We start from the raw sequence: 20,435 nt of genomic DNA on the forward strand, positions 1-20,435 counted from the left end.
CTGAGTCTTTGCCTGAAATTATAGGTCGTAAAAGAGAGGGGTTTCCTAGCCTCTGGAAAGAGGGTGGGAAAAACCATTTGATACCCTGGAAAGAGGTATAAAAAATTGTGTTTTGACATTTTCAAGTGTTCATTCTTACATGGGAGGCTGTATACCAACAGAGTGAGGGACCATCTTTTCCTGCCAACCTCCCTGGCACAGATACCAAGACTAGTAAAGTATAAGGGTTTCTGTTATTTCTCCTTTTCATTTTAAAACTTTTTGCTTGTGTTTAATTCTACTTGTTGACATCTTTTTTATTAATAATGCACTGTGCATAATTTTTTGGCATAATACATATTCAATTATTAAGTTTCTGCCTTTGTCTAATATTTGAACCACATTACTGAGAGACTGGTAGATTTAGTACTGTGATTTTAGGTTATTTCTTGCTAAATTGTATTCTGAGAGTTAATGTGTAAGTTTGGGTTTTTCTTTAGGATTTCCCCATCAAAAATCATAAGTGGTGGCAGCAGATTTAGTTTGAGTGGCAGTAAAGGGGAGTTTTGGGCATTTTATCTAAGTCTAGTACAGATTATAGAGTGTTGTTAACCCTTGCACCAACTGAACTAAGTCACAGGCTTGCCTGGAGTGGCTAGACTGTGACAGATTAGTGACAGTAGAAAGGGTCTGATAACCATTTCTGTGCCAAACAAGTGACTGGCAAAGGGTTGGTTAACCTTGGTCATCACAGGGGGGTTAGCTGTTAGGAGGTATTTTGCGATGGGGGGTTGTGGTGGTTAGGGGTTAATAGGCTAAAAGGTATTTTGTGATGGGGCTGTTGCGGTTAGGAGATATTTTGCGATGGGGGGTTGTGGAAGTTAGGGGGTCAATAGGTTAGGGGGTAGTATGGGATGGGGGTATTGGCGTTTTACGGGTTACTAGTAAAGGGAGTTTATAGTGGTGGGCTATGTGGTGGTTTAGGGGTCAATAGTGTAGTGCAATAATTTGCGGTAGACTATGTTGCGGTTTACGGGTTACTAGTGCAGCAGGGTAATTTGCGATGAAGGTTGTGGTGGTTAAGGGGTTAATAGTGTATGGGGTGGATAGTGTAGGTGAAAACCCTTTGGTTTTGTTTAGTGCAACATTTTTCTCAGCCCAAACTCTTTACAGAAAATTTCAAGTCATGTAAAAAGTTTAAGTGGAAAATGCAATTGTTTTCGGGCGACCGCATTTACTTTCAACCTGTAATACGATCGCACGTTTAATCTCAAAGGGCCCAAAAAAAAGTAGAGGGAGCGCCAATTAGAGCTAATTCGCGCAAACTTGCAGTCATTTAAACACGGCTCCACTTGTAATACAGAGTTGAGCACAAAAAAATCTTGCAATCACGTTTGCACTTCTCGTGCAAACAATTGTGTGCCATCTGTAATCTTCCAAAATGTTTAAAGGGCTGTAATAGTCAAAAAATTACATGCACAATTTGTTAGAGCATGTATTTAAGACTATCAACTTTACACTACTGTGTATTTAACCCCGCAAAGAGGTTTCCACTCTGGACCAGCAGTGCCCCACGGGTCCCAAGCGGCACTTTTACTGTGTGTTTAACTCCTTTGCGGGGTGGTTAGACAGCAGTATAGGGACAATAGTCTTAAAATTACATCTCATTTTTTTATTATGAATATGAATTTTGCATTACAAAGGTTTTTCTTTTTAATTTTGCCTGTTTTTCTGTAATTTAACTCTGATCATTGCTGTCTCTCCACACCTCAGAGAGGCTGTGGACCTCTGACACTCCTACGTGTTGCACAGTGATTAGTTAATATATGTGCAGAAGCTTGTTTACATCTGTCTTTGACAGGTACATCAAATGAAGATGAACAACATTCAAGAGACTTTTCAAGGGGTTTGTACCAGGACTACAAACCAATACTTAGAGTAATAGTACAGTTTTAAATGCTTTTAAAACATTTATTTTGTATGCAAAGTTTTGCAAGTGGATAATATTTAATACACAAAAACATTGACAGACTATCTACCCTACCTTCATCACTGCCTCAGTGTGCTCAAGAAGCCAGCCCACCAGGGTATGCCCAGACTCATGAAATGCCACCACTCGCCGCTCCTCCTTTGACATGATTTTGCTCTTCTTGGCTGTGCCTGTAGGTAAACATGCAATAACCTGATCAGACTGCTTAATTTCAGGTCTGAAAAAAAAGATTATTTCATTATAGTCCCATTCCAAAAGTATTTATAAATAGGGACATGCTGGACTCTCTGAACCACTGGAGAAAATTGCAGTAGATCTTTGTCTTAATCCCAGATACAAACATATTTGTTTTTGCCTACAAACTAAATCAAATAAAAAAGTACATTACCTGCTAACACTCGCTCCACTGCATATTCAAAATTGAAGGTATCTATGGATTGGTATCCTTCCCGGGCAGCATGCAAAGCAGCTTCATTACAAATATTTGCAATATCTGCCCCTGAGAGAATATAAAAAATTTATTACAAATGTTTGTTAGAAACCTCTTTATACATTATAAATAAAAAATATTTTGTGATAGTGTTTTTGTGGTGTACGGAATAATTATATCTTATATATAGATCCCCTGACTTACGCAGTAGCTCATATTGCCTTAGTTTGAAATAAAATTCTCAAGAATTGATGTGAGTTGCGGCCTACTTTGTGATGGGAAAAAAAAAAAAACCTCACTATATAGTGTACAAAACACTTGACAGCTTTCTGTTTTTTTTGCACCAGCAATGACTTTGTTGTCTTACTGATATTTTAAATAATGCTTAGGCAGACTTCACAGACTAGTCTAATTAGATCTAAATAAAATGTTATCCCTTATACAACAATCATATTCTCAAAAATAACAAAACAAACCCCATTATTTTGTACCACTGAATCCTGGTGTTAGCTCTGCCAGACGCTGGGAATAGAAGCTTCCGGGTTGAGTCAGTTTCAAACTCTTTAAGTGCTGTTCAAAAATCTCCCTCCTTTCCTGAAATCAAATTCAAAGTTTATGTGACTATGAGACATTGTGCGCAAACTTATCTGAATTGCAATGTCTTCCAGGGTCCGTACCTGTAGAGTGGGAAGGTCAATAAAAATGTGTCTGTCCAGTCTTCCTGGCCTCATCAGTGCATTGTCCAATATGTCAGCACGGTTGGTGGAGGCTAGCACAATAACGTGATCTGTAGTACCCATTCCTATAGGACATAACAGAAATAAGAAGTACTGTATTTAACTGTCCAAGAAATGTTGCATATTTCTTCTGCTTTGTGAACAAAATAAACTATCATTCATATATATATATATATATACATACATATATATATATATATATATATATATATATATATATATATATATATATATATATATACACATACATACAGTGGATATAAAAAGTCTACACACCCCTGTTAAAATGTCAGGTTTCTGTGATGTAAAAAAACAGACAAAGATAAATCATTTCAGAACTTTTCCACCTTTAATGTGACCTATAAACTGTACAACTTGATTGAAAAACAAACAAACTTCTAGGTGGAGGGAAGTAAAAATAAAAAACTAAAATAATATATCTTATAACTGGGGATGTAGCTGTGTTTAGAATTGAGAAATCACATTCAAAATCGTGTTAAATAGTACACACCTGCCATTATTTAAAATGCCTCTGATTAACCCCAAATAAAGTTCAGCTGTTCTAGTAGGTCTTTCCTGACATTTTCTTAGACGCAACCTACAGCAAAAGCCATGGTTCGCAGAGAGCTTCCAAAGCATCAGAGGGATCTCATTGTTAAAAGGTATCAGTCAGGAGAAGGGTACAAAAGAATTTCCAAGGTATTAGATATACCATGGAACACAGTGAAGACGGTCATCATCAAGTGGAGAAAATATGGTGCAACAGTGAAATTACCAAGAACTGGACGTCCCTCCAAAATTGATGAAGAAGAGAAGAAAACTGGTCTGGGAGGCTGCCAAGAGGCCTACAGCACCATTAAAGGAGCTGCAGGAATATCTGGCAAGTACTGGCTGTGTGGTACATGTGACAACAATCGCCCGTATTATTCATATGTCTGGGCTATGGGGTAGAGTGGCAAGACGGAAGCCTTTTCTTACAAAAAAAAACACCCAAGCCCAGCTAAATTTTGCAAAAACACATCTGAAGTTTCCAAAAGCATGTCGCAAAAGGTGTTCTGGTTTGATGAAACCAAGATTAAACCTTTTTGGCCATGATTCCAAAAGATATGTTTGGCGCAAAAACAACACTGCATATAACCAAAAGAACACCATACCCACAGTGAAGCATTTTGGTGGCAGCATCATGCTTTGGGTCTGTTTTTCTTCAGCTGGAACTGTGGCCTTAGTCAAGGTAGAGGGAATAATGAACAGTTCCAAATACCAGACAATATTGGCACAAAACCTACATACATACATACATACATACACACACACACACCTCAATCAATCAAAAAACACCCAATTTTGGCGTGTAGCAGCATGAAAACACGTCTGGTACAACTTGCTATTGCCCTCACCCCATCCACAGTAGCCAAGCAAAAATAACATCCCATCTTATAGAACACAATCAAAATTATAGATATAGTAGACAGACAACATATTAACACTCAGTTGTGTCGCAATATCCTTACCAAGTATTTTTGGGAGTCAATGTACTACATAATTACACTGCCGTGGCCAGCTCCTATGCTTACATTTCTGCTTTTTCAAATAAAGATAGCAAGAGAATGAAATGTACAATAGGAGTATTTTAGAAAGTTGCTTAAAATTGCATGCTATATCTGAATTATGAAAGAAACATTTTTTGGTTTTGCGTCTCTTTAAGGTAACAAAGATCTTAGATTAGAATGGCAGATCATCGCCTGCATGATTCTCTGATTATAAGTCAAAGTTGATTAGGTACAATCTTCCTCGTGTCCGACAGCCACAAATGTCTTAACATTTCTATCAATGTATCTGTAAAGTTAACAAGCATATGTTATCTGACCACAAGAAATTAAAATATATGTTTTCCCCAATATAAACAAGCAGCTGTTGTGAATATAAACAATCTGTCTTATAATAGACATACAGCTGTAGGTACTGCAAAGGCCCAATTGATTGTATTTTTTGACCCTGGGTTAACAATGCATTTTTTTTATACAGCTGCCTTATGATATATACGAGTCCACACTACAGCGTCCCTTTAAATTGCAGATTTAAGAATGGATGATGTGTATTCATTTTACTACAGCAGTGTAATTATTGAATGCATTGACTACCAACAATACTTGGTAAGATATTGTGAGGTCAACAATTAGAGTATCAATATCTTGTTGTCAGCCCTCTATAACTATAATTTTGCTATTCTTCTATAAGATTGAATGTTATTTTGTCTTCTAAATCTATTTTTATTTTAAACTAGGTTTACAAATAAGGTAGGACAATATGACACAGGTAAAAATTATGTTTCTAAGCACTGGCTGTTCCTCTTATGTGACTTGTAAAGCTGTGCAGTGGCAAAAGAAGCAGCACATAAATTAAAGGTATGAACCAATCAAAGCTAACAAGCATGAGAATGCAATGCACAGCTGATTATTTTAGCTTACATGTCCCCTGGCTACAATTCTATACAATTAAATTTAACACCTGACCTATCATATTTTGTTTCCTCTCTCACTGTACTTAGTATACATATATTGACCATTCTACTTAAAGGGACATAATACTCATATGCTAAATCACTTGAAACTGATGCAGTATAACTGTAAAATGCTGACAGGAAAATATCACCTGAGAATCTCTATGTAAAAAAGGAAGATATTTTACCTCACTATCTCCTCAGCTCAGCAGAGTAAGTTCTGTGTAAAAAGTTATACTCAGCTGCTGCCCAGCTGCAGGTAAAACATAAATTAAAAAATAAATGAAGAAATGAACAATCAGCTTCAAAAGTGCTGAGGTCATGAACTCTTTTACTGTGATCTCTTGAGATTTCACAGTAAACTTCCTTAAACTGAATATGGAAATAAGATGAGTGTGCACAAAAGCTCACTCTCTTAGCGGTCCCGGGACAGACTTACTGATTTGCTGCTTAGAAGTCCTTTACAATGGGATGTGGCTACTGAGAAACTTTTGAGGTAAAATATCTTTCTTTTTTACATAGAGATGCTCAGGTGATATTTTTTAGTCAACTTGTTACAGCTATGCTGCATCACTTTCAAGTGTTTCAACATTTGGGTATCATGGCCCTTTAATTCCCCTTTTTAAAAAAAGATTTGGAATGTTAGTGATATTTTAGATGGCGTTTAATTCTTTAGTTGTAATGAAGATGCACTAACTTACTTTTAACCCCTTAAAGGGACACTAAACCCAAACATTTTCCTTCATGACTCGGGTAGAGGATACAATTTTAAACAACATTTTAATTTGCTTTGATTATCTAATTTGCTTCATTCTCTAGATATCCTTTGTTGAAGAAGGGACCCCCTTTGATCAGAAATAGCACATATATATGGCTTTGGCATTGCTTTTTGGCAATTAGAAGGCCGCTAAATGCCGCTGCGCACCACACTTGTATTATGCCCAGCAAAGAAGGGGTTAATTAGGTAGCTTGTAGGGTTAATTTTAGCTTTAGTGTAGAGATCAGCCTTCTACCTGACACATCCCACACCCTGATCCCTCCCAAACAGCTCTTTCCTTCCCCACCTCACAATTTTCAACACCATCTTAAGTACTGGCAGAAAGTCTGCCAGTACTAAAATAAAAGGCTTTTTTTTTTTTCATAATTTTTTTATATATATATATATTTTCTGCAGTGTAGGGATCCCCCCCCCTTAGCCCTCAACCTCCCTGATCCCCCCCAAACAGCTCTCTAACCCTCCCTCTATTTAATTGCCTTCATCTTAGGTACTGGCAGCTGTCCGCCAGTACCCAGTTTGCTGCAAATTAGGCATTTAATTTTTTTATTTTTTATTTTTAAATAGCTATTTTTTCTGTAGTGTAGCATCCCCCTCAATACCCTACCCACCTCCCAGATTTACTTCCCACCCTCTTATTCCCATCACTCAGCAAAATAACCAGGATCCCCCTCCCTGCCGCTTTCAGTGGAATTTTTTCCCCAATCGTCACACGCAACTCCCACCCACCAACGATCAGCACCACTGCTGTGCAATGCAGAGGGGGGCCACAGAGTGGAAATCTATTTCTGTAGTGCCCCATGCAGAAATAGCGCAATCTCGCTATTTTGAGCAATATCGCTGCAGAGAGAAGCCCAGGACTGCAGCGACATACAGGGTACGTCGCTGGCCCTTAAGGGCATAACGACCAGCGTCGTACAGGGTACAATGCTGGTCGTTAAGGGGTTAATATAGATCTGAAATTCAAATTCCCTGCGCTCTGCTGCCCACTTCAAAAGTAAATTTATCTGAGAGCTAACTGTTTTAATTGTTTTCCAATCAGCGCTCTAGTTACAACAAAAGTGCCATATGGGGAAAGTGCAGATTGGAGAACAGTTAAACCGTTAGCTCACAGAAAAATTTACTTTTGAAGTGGACGGTGTATTTGAATTTTATATCTATATTAAAAAAAAAAATTCATTACAACTGATGAATGAAACTACATCTAAAATATCACTAACATTCCGGATCTGATTTTAAAAAAGGGAGAGTTTACCATCACTTTAAGAAGAATGCACCTGCTGGCATGGGCTTAAAACAGATTCCACCTAGGAAAAGGTTTATATAAATGCAATGGTTTAATACAATTCCTAATTTAGTATCTAACCTGGCATCTGCAACCCAGACTTAAAACCTTACACAAAGAGAGGCAAGAGTCTCACATTTAAAACAAAAAAACAAGGAAAAAAAAACAGGGATGCTTACAATTTCACTTAAAGGGACACTGAACCCAAATTTTTTCTTTTGCGATTCAGATAGAGCATGAAATTGTAAGCAACTTTCTAATTTACTCCTATTATCAAATGTTCTTTATTCTCTTGGTATCTTTATTTGAAATGCAAGAATGTAAGTTTAGATGCCGGTCCATTTTTGGTGAACAACCTAGGTTGTCCTTGCTGATTGGTGGATAAATTCATCCACTAATAAAAAACTGATGTTCAGAGTTCTGAACCAAGAAAAAAGCTTAGATGCCTTCTTTTTTATATAAAGATAGCAAGAGAACGAAGAAACATTGATAATAGGAGTAAATTAGAAATTTGCTTAAAATTCCATGCTCTATCTGAATCACGAAAGAAAAATGTTGAGATCAGTGTCCCTTTAAATCTTCCTTGATTTTTTCCATGATGCAAAGCAAATAAATCTAGTTTTCTTGTCTGTAATTCAGACAGCCTGACACCTCACTTTTTCCCAGCATCTTACTGTTTCCAGTCTCCAGTCCAGCTCACACTTTCCTCTTGCTTCATAGTTCACTTCCCCTCTACTAGATACCTTTCTCTTGTACCCGAGCAGTTAATCACAGTGGCTCTCTGGTAAATAAGTATAGAGCAGTATCCCATCCATGTGGCTTTACAGCAATACAGTACAGGTGCACAATAAACCCACAAAGAGACAATTAAAACATTGTAATTACAACTTTGTTTTGCAATATTTCAACAGATTAATGTATCAGTCTTAACATTATTAAAACAAAATTATCACCATGTGTGATGCAATGGTTTTTCAAAGGTCAAACTCCAGCCACCAATTGATAGAGAAACTCCAGGCTTGAGTCTTTCCACCGTGTTAATAAAATCTCCATTGTTTGATAAGGGAACAAACTGCAAATTGTTTGTCACTGTCCAGCCAGTGTCCTGCTAAGTATAAGCAGTGCTTACAGAATTAATATTCAGGCCCCTCTTTTACACACGGTATGGAATTAGCTAGTCTTTTTGATGTGTCCTGTGTTACAAATCAAACCTATAACTCTTCCCTTTTGCTCTGCTACGTATATGTAAATCAAGAAAACATATGATCAATTACTGTATGTTAAAAATAATTCTATAAACTCAGCTGTTAACCAATGGGTAGACAAATTAAATTAATCAAACTGCTTTTGACTATACAGTATATCTATTTTGGAGATTGACATATTTATGGCTATATGGTCTACATGCAGGCAACATGTTTATTACAACATTTTCAGTTACACTGCTGCACTTGTCAGACGACTTTCAAAATATACATATAGTAAAGGAATAAAAAATTTATTCTGTAAAAAATGTAACACATAACAATAAATTGTATTTGATTTTTCTACTATACATGCACTAAGTATTTTCTAGGGGGCGTAAACTGCTTAGTTGATATGGTTCCAAAATAATATGAATAAATCTAGTTATAAAAAATATTGACAGGTACAGGAACACAAACATTATTTTCTGCTTGTGCTGAAAATACTTTTGTAATAGTTAAAACAGCTGTCAAATGCAAAAAAAATTACATTTAAACCAAACATTCTCATAAAGATCAGATGAATGGAAAAGATGGGAGACTTGTGTTAAATGAAAAGGAAATGAAATACACAGGATAACCAACATCATAAGGCTGCTTCATTCTAAAGTAGAGAAGCCAAGATTTGTGCACTGTGTGTATGCGGCTATTTCTGGCGGAGTCTATCAGACTGTGTCATGTCTCATAAAGAGGATGTCATTAGCTTAAAGCAAAGAACAAAGCTTTCCTTGTCAATGCCAAATCGCAGCAGAGCCAACAATCTGAACAATGACAAAGCCACAGCTGACAGTGAAATGAAAGCATGGAAGTTGCATTTATACTTAATCAAAAAAGACCAGGACTATAAATCCAGGCCTGTTAGTGATCTCAGGCAGAAGATTTCGTTTGGGGAACAGAATAAAAACAATGGAAATGGCTAATAAAATTTATGTGTTTTTTTATATAGAAAGACACATTGAACCCCCATTATTGCCATTTGTAAATAAGTGAACCCCATTGGCAACTGTAAATAATTCCAGCAATATGTGATGAATATGAAGGGCTCCACTTAAGAAGGGCCAGACAGTAAGGGGCGGACATCTCTACCCCTGTCTCCCCAGAATTTTACCTATCAAGCAGCAATACGCTGCCACTTTACAGTTGGCGTAGCAGGTTAAGAAGCAGAGGTCTGATGACTACTGTTTCTTAACTCTCGGCTGCAGGCTTGCTCGTGCAAGCTGTAAGAGAATACAACACTAACCTTAAAGGGACAGTCTAGTTAAGATTAAACTTTCATGATTCAGAGAGGACATGCAATTTTAAACAACTTTCCAATTTAAGTTTATCATCAAATTTGCTTTGTTCTCTTGGTATTCTTTGTTGAAAGCTAAACCTAGGTAGGCTTATACCTTGAAGGCAGTCTATTGTCTCAGTGCATTTTGACAGTTCTATTAAAGCTAGACAGCGTTAGTTCATGTGTGCCATATAGATAGCATTGTACTCACTCCCATTGAGTTACCATGAGTCAGCACTGATTGGCTAAAATACATGTCTGTAAAAAGAATTGCAATAAAGGGGGCAGTCTGCAGAGGCTTAGATACAAGGTAATCACAGAGGCAAAAAGTATATCCATATAATTGTGTTAGTTGTGCAAAACTGGGAAATGGTAATAATCTCTATCTTTTTAAACTATAAACATTTTGGAGTAGACCGTCCCTTTAACTGGCTTATCACCTTATCAGATAAACTGCAAAACCAATGCACCATGGCTAGCCTTGCTTACTTTATTAACAAGTCCTTCAAATAAGACAAGTGGTGGGTGGAGTTTGGCTACTAAAAAAACTATTGCAACAAAAAAGGTGATAATTTGTTTTCAAAATGTTGCACCTATAACAAGGCAACAGAAATGTCTTGTAATTTCATGGTATTTTGTGTCCCTTTAAATGGGTTATACAACAACAAACAAAGCTTAAATAGCAAGTAAGTGCTTCTCTAACCATCCATTTCCACCAGAAGCTGATTGAGGGTCTGCTCTTCTTCCGTGTTTGAAAATGCAGACATGTTGGTGGACCGCTTCTTCCCAACGGCATCTATTTCATCAATGTATACAATGCAGGGTGCTCGGCTACGAGCCTCTTTGAAGAGGCTGCGCACACGTGCGGCTCCAAGACCTAAACAACAGAATGAAGAAAGACATTTACAGAAACACATTAAATCGAATGGTCGAGAGTAACCTATCTGAACTAGATGCGTTAAGACGAACTTATACATTGACCTAAACGGTACACAGCATACACAAGTCAAACCAGATGACACGAAAGGAAAACTATAGGGGTATCCACAATGTGCACAATAAAGAACATTAGCATGAAAGCAAGTGTACGACTATGGGCTAGATTACAAGTGGAGTGCTATTATTTCCGGGCCAGGGATATCAGGTTTTTGAGAACGCTTGTGCGCAAGTTAAAAGGATACTAAACACAATTTTTTTTCTTTCATGATCTTCATTTAAAAAGCAGGAATGTAAAGCTTAGAAGCCGGCCTATTTTAGGTTCAGCACCATGGATAGCACTTGCTTATTTGTGGCTACATTTAGCCACCAATAAGCAAGCATAACCCAGGTTCTGCACCAAAAATGGTCCGGCTCCTAAGCTTTACATTCCTTCTTTTTAAATAAAGATAACAAGAGAACGAAGACAAATAGATAATAGGAGTAAATTCGAAAGTTTCTTAAAGTTGCCTGCTCTATCTGAATCATTAAAGAAAATTTGGGGTTTAGTATCACTTTAATTTCTGCCGTATTACAAGTGGAAAGTAAATGTGAACCTAATATATTTCCAGTATATTGGTAATTGCCAAACAAATTTACTTATCCACTCCAAAGTTATGGTGATTTAGGTAATCAGGCAAGGTATTGTTTAGTATATATTTTTTGTGTGTTGTCTGTAACCATTGCAGACAGAGTATAATTATGCTGCTTTGTCGCTGTGAAGAAATATCTTGTTTTTACAATGTTTGTCTGTCAGTTGCTTAGAAGCGTCTCATTTGAAGTAGAGCTTCTTCATCAGCCACTATACGATTATTTCTTTATTCATAGAAGGTTGTTCCCCATACCTGCTTCCTCTTTCAAAATGTCCAAAGTACATAAAACATTTGTCACACAATATTATAACCAGGAGAGGAAAAGTATGAATGAAAACCAAGTTTACAGTTGACTTTTTATATCAAATATAGGGCTAGATTACAAGTGAAGCGGTACTTTGCGCATTAAAACTGCTAGAATTATTTGTTGATGCTCTGCAATTCACGCTCATATTATTTGTGTGGGCACGGTTACAGTTTTCCTATTTGCGTCAGAACATTTTCTGTTATAGAATTTAAATGAGGAACTGATTTTTAAGGTAAAATGAAAAATGTATTATGCTTTTATGTTTGCATCAAACTGTAGGGAATTAAGGGCCTGATTATACAAAAGTTGCAACTCAGGTGAAATTGTTTAAGATTCGTCAGTGCTACATGATCCTTCAAAGGATTCACTAAAGGCAAATTTTACCTTGATAGCTGTGTATCTCACAAAAGTGGTGTAACCTATATTTCCACAAACGTACAGTATAGTGCTCAATAAAAGTACTGAATGTACTCTCTAAAATCGTAATGGAATGAATACCTAAAAATTGTATGATTAGTATGCATACAAATTTATATTAAAAGCCCCCTCGCCCCCACAAATTTTGAATTTCTTACTTTTCACTCACTTTATTATTCAAATGTTAGCATGTTATTTAATGAAAAAGTTGAAATCAGAACCAATATGTCAAAATTAAAAGGGTTCCTTATATTTCTAGTGTAAAAAAAAGTCTTGAGGCCCTAAGTGTTCTATGTCTGGCCTAACAAAGCCTAAAACAATTTGGACAAGCAGAGATGACTGACTACATTATGTTAAAACAGCTTGTCGTCTCTTGTATGCTGGTGGTTGTTCGATTTTACATACTTTTTTTTTGGCAGTTAGAGTTCTACAAGGACTTGGTCTTAAATTAGAAGAATATCCAAGATGGGATATGTATTGCTGTATATTTGCTCTGCAGAGAAGGTTCATGTCTTTAAACAGTCCTCTGACACTCCGTACTGGCTCACCAGTCACCTACTACTCAGGAGTGGCAATGCAATACATCCTGGATTCAAAACATCAACATTCTTAAATGAAGAATACAACACTAGAGAATTTGCACAAAAAAATGAAAAAAGCGTATGGTTACCTGATAAATTTCTTTCTTTCCGGGCATGGAGAGTCAACAACGTCATTCCAATTACTAGTGGGGTATTCAACTCCTGGCCAGAAGGAGGAGGCAAAGAGCACCCCAGCAAAGCTATTAAGTGTAACTTCCTTTACCCATAATCCCCAGTCATTCAGCCAAAGGAAAATGGAAAAAGAAGAAACACAAAAAAGGTATAGAGGTGCCTGAGGTTTACTAAAAAAAAACTGCCGAATTAGAATTTAAAAAGAGGGCGGGGTCCACAACGGCATTCCAATTACTAGTGGGAACCAATACCCAAGCTAGAGAACACAAAATGAAAAGGTAGAACAAGGCAGGGGGACCTAAACCAAAGGCACAACCGCTTGAAGAACATTACTCCCAAAAGTTTAAAATTTGTAGAATTTAGAAAAAGTATGCAATGGGGATCATGTTGCTGCCTTGCAAATCTGTTCCACAGAAGCTTCATTTTTGAAAGCCCAAGATGAGGAGACACAAGACAGCCCTAGTGGAATGAGCCTTAATTCTCTCAGGAGGCTGCTGTCCAGCTGTCTCATAAGCAAAACGAATCATACTTCTTAACCAGAGGGAAAGGGTAGATGAAGTGGCCTTCTGACCTTTACGTTTTCCAGAGACAACAACAAACAGGGCAGAAGATTGCCGAAAATCTTTAGTAGCTTGAAGTTAAAATTTTAGAGCATGCACAACATGCAGGTTATGCAAAAGACGTTCCTTATGAGAAGGATTAGGGCAAAAAGAAGGAACAACAATTCCCTGATTAATGTTTTGATCCGATACCCCCTTAGAGAGAAACCCTGATTAAGTACAAAGGACCGCCTTATCTGCATGAAAAATAAGGTACAGGGAAACATACTGCAGAGTTAAAAGTTCAGAGACCCTGCGAGTGGAAGAAATAGCAAGGAGAAACAAAACCTTCCAAGATAACTTTATATTAACAACATGCATCGGCTCAAACAGAGCCTGCTGCAAAAACTAGGTTAACTCTAAAAAAGATGGAGAAGGCCCACATAGCGTAATTCTGAAGAATATATCAAAATGACAGATAATGGATAATGTACACTTACATTTAGTGCACCACTGTGATGCAGTGCAAACTGGGCAGACTGGATCCTCAGAGTTATCCGGTGAAACTCTATTCTAGGTATAAGGAACACAGGACTTGAAAATACCACAATTGACTTTTTGCTCGCAGTAAGCTCTTTTGATGACGCTGCTACATTGAACGTTTAAATGCCTTTTACTCCAGAATGGTTGGTTGGGATGAATAGACATTTAGGGAAGAGAATCAGAGCTGATCACACGTGTAAAAGCTCCTTTTGTGGTCTTTCTCCAAGGAGGAGCATAAGGTTTAAACACAGGCCTGATTCTGACCAGGGCCTGAACAAAAGCTTGAACATCTTGTAACTCTGCCAGATGTTTGTGCAAAAGAATAGACCATGCAGAAATCTGACCCTTCAGAGTACTGACTGACAAGTCCTTCTCCAGGCCATCCTGAAGAAAAGATCAAATTCAGCAAAACCTCACCCGGCTCCAGGAGAAACCCTTAGCTTTGCACCAAAAAAGGTATGTAAGCCATACCTTATGGTAAAACCCTTGAGTAACAGGTTTATGAGCCTGAAGCATAGTATCAATGACCGCTTCAGAAAAACCCCATCTAGACAGGACTAGGCGTTCAATCTCCAAGCAGTCAGCTTCAGAGAATCTAGATTTGGATGGAGGAATGGACCCTGAATAAGAAGGTCCTTCCTCAGAGGTAACCTCCAAGGTGGAAGAGATGACATCTTCACCAGATCCCTGAACCAGATCCTGCGAGGCCAGGCAGGAGCTATTGGAATCACAGATGCTCTCTCCTGTTTGATACAAGCAATGACTCGTGGAAGGAGAGCAAAAGGAGGAAACAGGTATGCTAGACCAAAATTCCAAGGAACCGCCAGAGCATCTATCAGAGCGGACAGAGGATCTCTTGACCTTGATCTGTACTTTGGAAGCTTGGCGTTTTGACGAGACGCCATCAGATCCAATTCTGGAACCACCCACCTGAGGGTTATCCTTGAGAATACTGATACAAATGGAGAACCCACTTCCCGGGATGAAAAGGCTGTCTGCTCAGAAAATCCGCCTCCCAAATTTTCCACCCCTGAAATGTGGATGTCAGACAATCGAGAGCTTCCGCCCACTGCAGAATGCAAGTCACCTTCTTCACGGCCAAGGAACTCTGAGCTCCTCCCTGGTGGTTGATGTAAGCCACTGAGGTGATATTGTCCGACTGAAATCTGATAAACCGGACTTAAGATAATTGAGGCCAAGCTGTCAAGGCATTGAAGATCGCTTCCCAGAACCACAGGCTCTGAGCTTTTAGAGAACCCTAAACAGCTCCCCAGTCTAACAGGGTGGCATCCGTAGTCAAAATTACCCAATAAGGTCTCGGGAAGCAAGTGCCCAAAGACAGATGTTCCTGTGAAATCAACCATGAGAGAGTTTCATGTTAGGGAATCCACATCTATCCTCTGCGAGAGATCTGAATGGACTCCGTTCCACTGACTGAGCATGCATAGCTGCAGGGGTCAGATGGGACCGAGCAAAAGGAATGATGTCCATGGAAGCTACCATCAGACCAATCACCTCCATGCATTGAGCCACTGATGGACGAATAGCAGACTGGAGAGAAAGGCACAAAGCAAGAAGTTTGAATTTCCTGACATCCATCAGGAAAATTTTCATGGACAGGGAATCTATGATTGTCCCTAAGAAACACACTATTGTAGCTGGAACAAGTGAACTCTTTTCCAGATTCACTTTCCATCTGTGGGAAAGTAGAAAAGACAACAACATCTCTATATGAGATTTTTCTAGATGAAAAGACGACGCCTGAACCAAGATGTTGTCTAGGTAAGGTGCCAAAGAAATTCCTTGGATCTGACCACTGCCAAAAGAGCCCCCAGAACCTTTGTGAATATTCTGGGTGCCGTGGCAAGACCAAACGGAAGTGCAATGAACTGGAAATGCTTGTCCAGAAAGGCAAACCTTAGAAGCTGGTGATGATCCCTGTGAAGATACGTGTCCTTCAGGTCTATGGTCGTCATGAATTGACCTTCCTGAACTAAGGGAAGGATGGAACAAAGATTTCTTTCCTTTAAATTTGTGAAAGGAGCGAAAATTAGAATTCTGATGACCTTTAGGTCTATTTTTCTTGCCCTGAGGTAGGAAAGATCCCTTTCCACCCGTAATTTCAGAAATGATTTCCGCCAGACCAGGCCCAAATTGAGATTTACTTTTATAAGGTAAAGCCAAAAACTTGGCCTTTGAAGATGCATCAGCCGACCAAGATTTTAACCACAGAGCTCTGCAAGCTAGAACAGTGAAGCTAGACATCTTAGCTCCCAGTCTAATTACCTGCATGTTGGCAACGCAGATAAAGGTATTGACCAGTTTAAGAGCTTTGATCCTATCTTGGATCTCCTCTATCGTAGTCTCTTATAATATCAGATCAGACAGAGCATTGCACCAATAAGATGCTGCTCCTGCAACCATAGCAATACTTGCCACAGGTTGCCATTGTAAACCTTGATGGATGTACATCTTTTTTAAGAAAGCCACTAGCTTCTTATCCATGGGATCCTTAAATGAACAACTATCCTCTATAGGAACGGAGGCTCTTTTAGCTAGAGTAGAGACAGCTCCTCCTAATTTAGGCACAGTGTGCCACAAGTCTCTAATGGAGTCAGCAACAGGAAACGTTTTTTTAAAAACAGGGGAAGGTGAAAAGGGAACCCCTGGCTTATCCCATTCCTGAGCTATAATTTCAGACATCTTTTCTGGAACTGGAAAACATCCACAGAAGAGGGAGAATCATAAACTTTAAGTTTAGTAGAGTTCTTAGGGTTGACAGCAACTAAAGGTTCAGAGTCATCAGTAGTTAAAACCTCCTTCAGAAGCAACCAGAGATGTTAAAGCTTAAAACTGAAATTAACTTCTTCAGATTCAGAAAATATTTCCCCCAATGTCTCAGAGTCTGAGATTTCACACTCAGAAGCTACCCAAGTATCATCATCAGACATTTGGGAAAGATTGACCAGCGTGGATTTAGCGTCAGAAAAATTACTAGCCGACAAATGTTTAGATTTCCTCTTACGCTTACCCGAAGTTAAAGATAAAGCCGCAAATACAGCAGAGGTTATCTGTGTGGCAAAATCCCCTGGTAAATAAACCCCCCCAGGAGGTTGAGAGGAAACAGAAGGCACAGCATGAGAAACAATTAAGACTTGGGACATTTGTGGAGAAAGCTGAGGGATGTCACGCACAGCATTAGCCTGAAAGACACTTGGCTCAGAAGGGAATAACTTGTCTTTATATTTAAAAATGTTTTAGCTAAGCATGAGGAACAAAATTGCATAGGCAGGACAATTTGGGCCTCTTAACATAGCAAGCATTTATTCATAGAAATTGACTGATCCTGTTCTGAGTCCATAGCTACAGAAATCAGATCCCACTAAATATGACAATTGGAATTTAAATAAATGGTACACAATAAAGATAATGTACTAATTTAGTAGACTTATTACATAAACAAGACTAAAATACTAAGGGCAAAAGAAACGGTCACCCTAAAAAACAACCTCAATCGCTCAGTTGCCTGAGGCTCCTACCGTGAAAGGATTGATACCCCACTAGTAAGAGGAAGCGAGACACATTTCTGTGATCCTCTCCTCTGGTTAGACGATCCATTTGTCAAGTTCAAATTACAAGCCAACACTGTTAGCCTCTTTAAGCTCCGCTCCGATTCAGCGGAAGTGGGAGGTCACGTGACCGGCCGAAAAAAACTGCACCACATAAGCGCGCGAAAAATACAAAAGGCCCCGATAAAGTAAAAAGACCATTATACATAATACAAATTCTTAACCCCTAACGCTCTTGAAATTAAGCTAAGCAAAAATAAAAGGTAGAGTAAAAATCCCTCAACAAAAACCCCTCTGCCAAGTTTAGTCTCTTCTACTGCCTCTCATCATATAGTGTGCCTGTAAAGTGCCAGTAAAGCTGCCCATAATATGTAACCTTATCAATAAGGATAACTAAGTCCCAAAATTGATCCATTTGATGGATAACACTGTTATAAAATGACCTCTGAACACCAGAACTTTCTCAATTTTGGACCTATGGGCTGTGTCTATCTGTATGTCTGCATCATGGCTCCACATGGGAAAGAATTGCCAGAGGAATTGAAAAATCTGATTGTGAGACTTCCCAAAGAAGGAAAAGGATACAAGAGAATCGGTGACCAACTAAAATTAAGTCGAAATACAGTTGCAGCAGTAATCAGAAGGTATAGAACGAGCCTTAGTACAAGTAATCAGAGGTGCAGTAGCCGTCCTCTTAAAATTATGCAACCTTTTAGTGCGCTACTTGCACAATCTAGCTCTGAAGAGAAGATGACAAGTGCTTCAGACTTGGCTCAGGGATTATGAATGAAAATCGGAGTTTCTGTAACAGCTCAGACAGTGCTAAGGACATTGCATAATGTCAACCTCTATGGACGGCGTCCAAGAAAAAAAAAAACTTGTTTACACTTTAGCACAAAACTGCAAGATAAACTTTGCAGATAAGACCAAGATAAATTTAAATAGGCTCAGATGGGGTCCAGCATGTTTGGAGTGAGCCAGTAATTACATAGTCCCAACAGTGAAGCACAGAGGTGGGAGTGTGAAGATATGGGGCTGCATGACTGCAAAAGGTGTTGGGGAGAGGACATTTATAGATGGCACCACGGATGCCTGTGGATATACCAAAATACTGGCTGGCAAGATGACTCCCAGTCTCCAAAAGCTTGGCAGAAGAAGAATATTCCAGCATGATAATGATACAAAGCACACTGCCAAAATCACTAAAGAGTTTCTAAAGAAGAAAAAAGTGAAAGCTATGACTTGGCCAAGTATGTCGCCTGACTTGAATCCAATAGAACACTTTTGGGGTATTTTAAAGAGAAAGGTAGAGCAATACAACCCCTTTCAGCAAATAGCAGCTGAAAAACTGTCTCTGGAGAATGGTAGAGTATATCTCCAGAAATGTGTGCAACACTTGTATCCTACATGCCAAGGGGGATTGAGTCTTTCATCAAAAATAAATGTGGATGTACAAAGTATTGAAAAAATAAGATTTTAATCTCAGTAATGAAAGTACTGACTTTTGTTGCATTGAGAAATAAAATTACTGTAAGGAAATACAATGGCCTGTTGGGGATGCCTGAGGACAAGTTTTAAACCAGTTCCATAGATCAACGAACTAGTGTTTTAAAAAAAACAAATTCCAGTAGGACACGGATGCAGAATACCACTATAGATTTAGAAAAGGTATTAATAAAACATTCTGGCCTCAAATGTTCAACATGCTACAACATTTGAAATTAGTCCACAGAGATACACCATTACCTACATTTATATTGCGTATTCTAGCAGACTCATACGATTTTTAACTTGAAGGCGATGTGAGGTACAGTTAATTGCGGTTACCTCTGTTTACCTTTTTAGTAAACTAAACAACTGCTTTTTACACATAACCCTCTTTTTTTCTGTCTTCAAAAACAGAACCGTTCAGAACCCATTAGATGAGATAATTGATACTACATTGTTTGTATGTTATTAATGCAGCATCTTCATTTTGTCTAAGACAATCCATACAATGAACTTTATGGCACTTTAAAAACCTTGACTAATTAAAACAAAAAATCTTTAGTCAATTTACCTCCAATCACTTCTACAAACTCTGAGCCGGCCATTGCTAGGAAGGGAACCTGAGCTTCTGTTGCTACAGCCTTTGCCAGGAGAGTCTTCCCACAACCTGGTGGTCCAAGCAGCAAGGCTCCTTTAGGTACTTTCGCCCCAAGTTGGAGGTAGCGCTCAGGACTCTGCAATAAATATAAAACATACACTATATGACACTAAGTGGCTGCATATAGAATATAGTATGTATCGGTCTGCAGAAGCACAAATACAATTTGCAGAATTTATTTACAACTTTTCACCTAAGGACAAAAATAAATATGTTTACCAAGGCCAAATGTAAAGTACACACTACACACTAACTAGACTGAGATCAATGTTATTTAACAGTGTAGAGTATAGCACACGGGAATAAGGGTGCTATACTCTACACTATAGGGGGCAGCAGGGGGGAAACTTTACAGAGCACTGGTTACATTTAAATATGTTATTTCATACGGCAGCTACACATCTGACTTAGACAGAAAGT

General features: G+C 38.4%; 1 protein-coding gene across 1 annotated transcript in view; it reads right to left on the reverse strand.

Annotated features, from left to right (window-relative positions):
- The window catches only part of SPG7 (SPG7 matrix AAA peptidase subunit, paraplegin), a 115,958-nt gene that overhangs the window by 62,244 nt on the left and 33,279 nt on the right, over window positions 1-20,435 (reverse strand). Inside the window, 6 exon segments of the mRNA XM_053689791.1 lie at window positions 2,024-2,139; window positions 2,358-2,468; window positions 2,891-2,993; window positions 3,077-3,201; window positions 10,917-11,090; window positions 19,929-20,091. Coding sequence (XP_053545766.1) covers window positions 2,024-2,139; window positions 2,358-2,468; window positions 2,891-2,993; window positions 3,077-3,201; window positions 10,917-11,090; window positions 19,929-20,091 — 792 coding nt within the window.

Source organism: Bombina bombina, chromosome 1 (assembly GCF_027579735.1).
Source record: "Bombina bombina isolate aBomBom1 chromosome 1, aBomBom1.pri, whole genome shotgun sequence".
Taxonomy (NCBI): domain Eukaryota; kingdom Metazoa; phylum Chordata; class Amphibia; order Anura; family Bombinatoridae; genus Bombina; species Bombina bombina.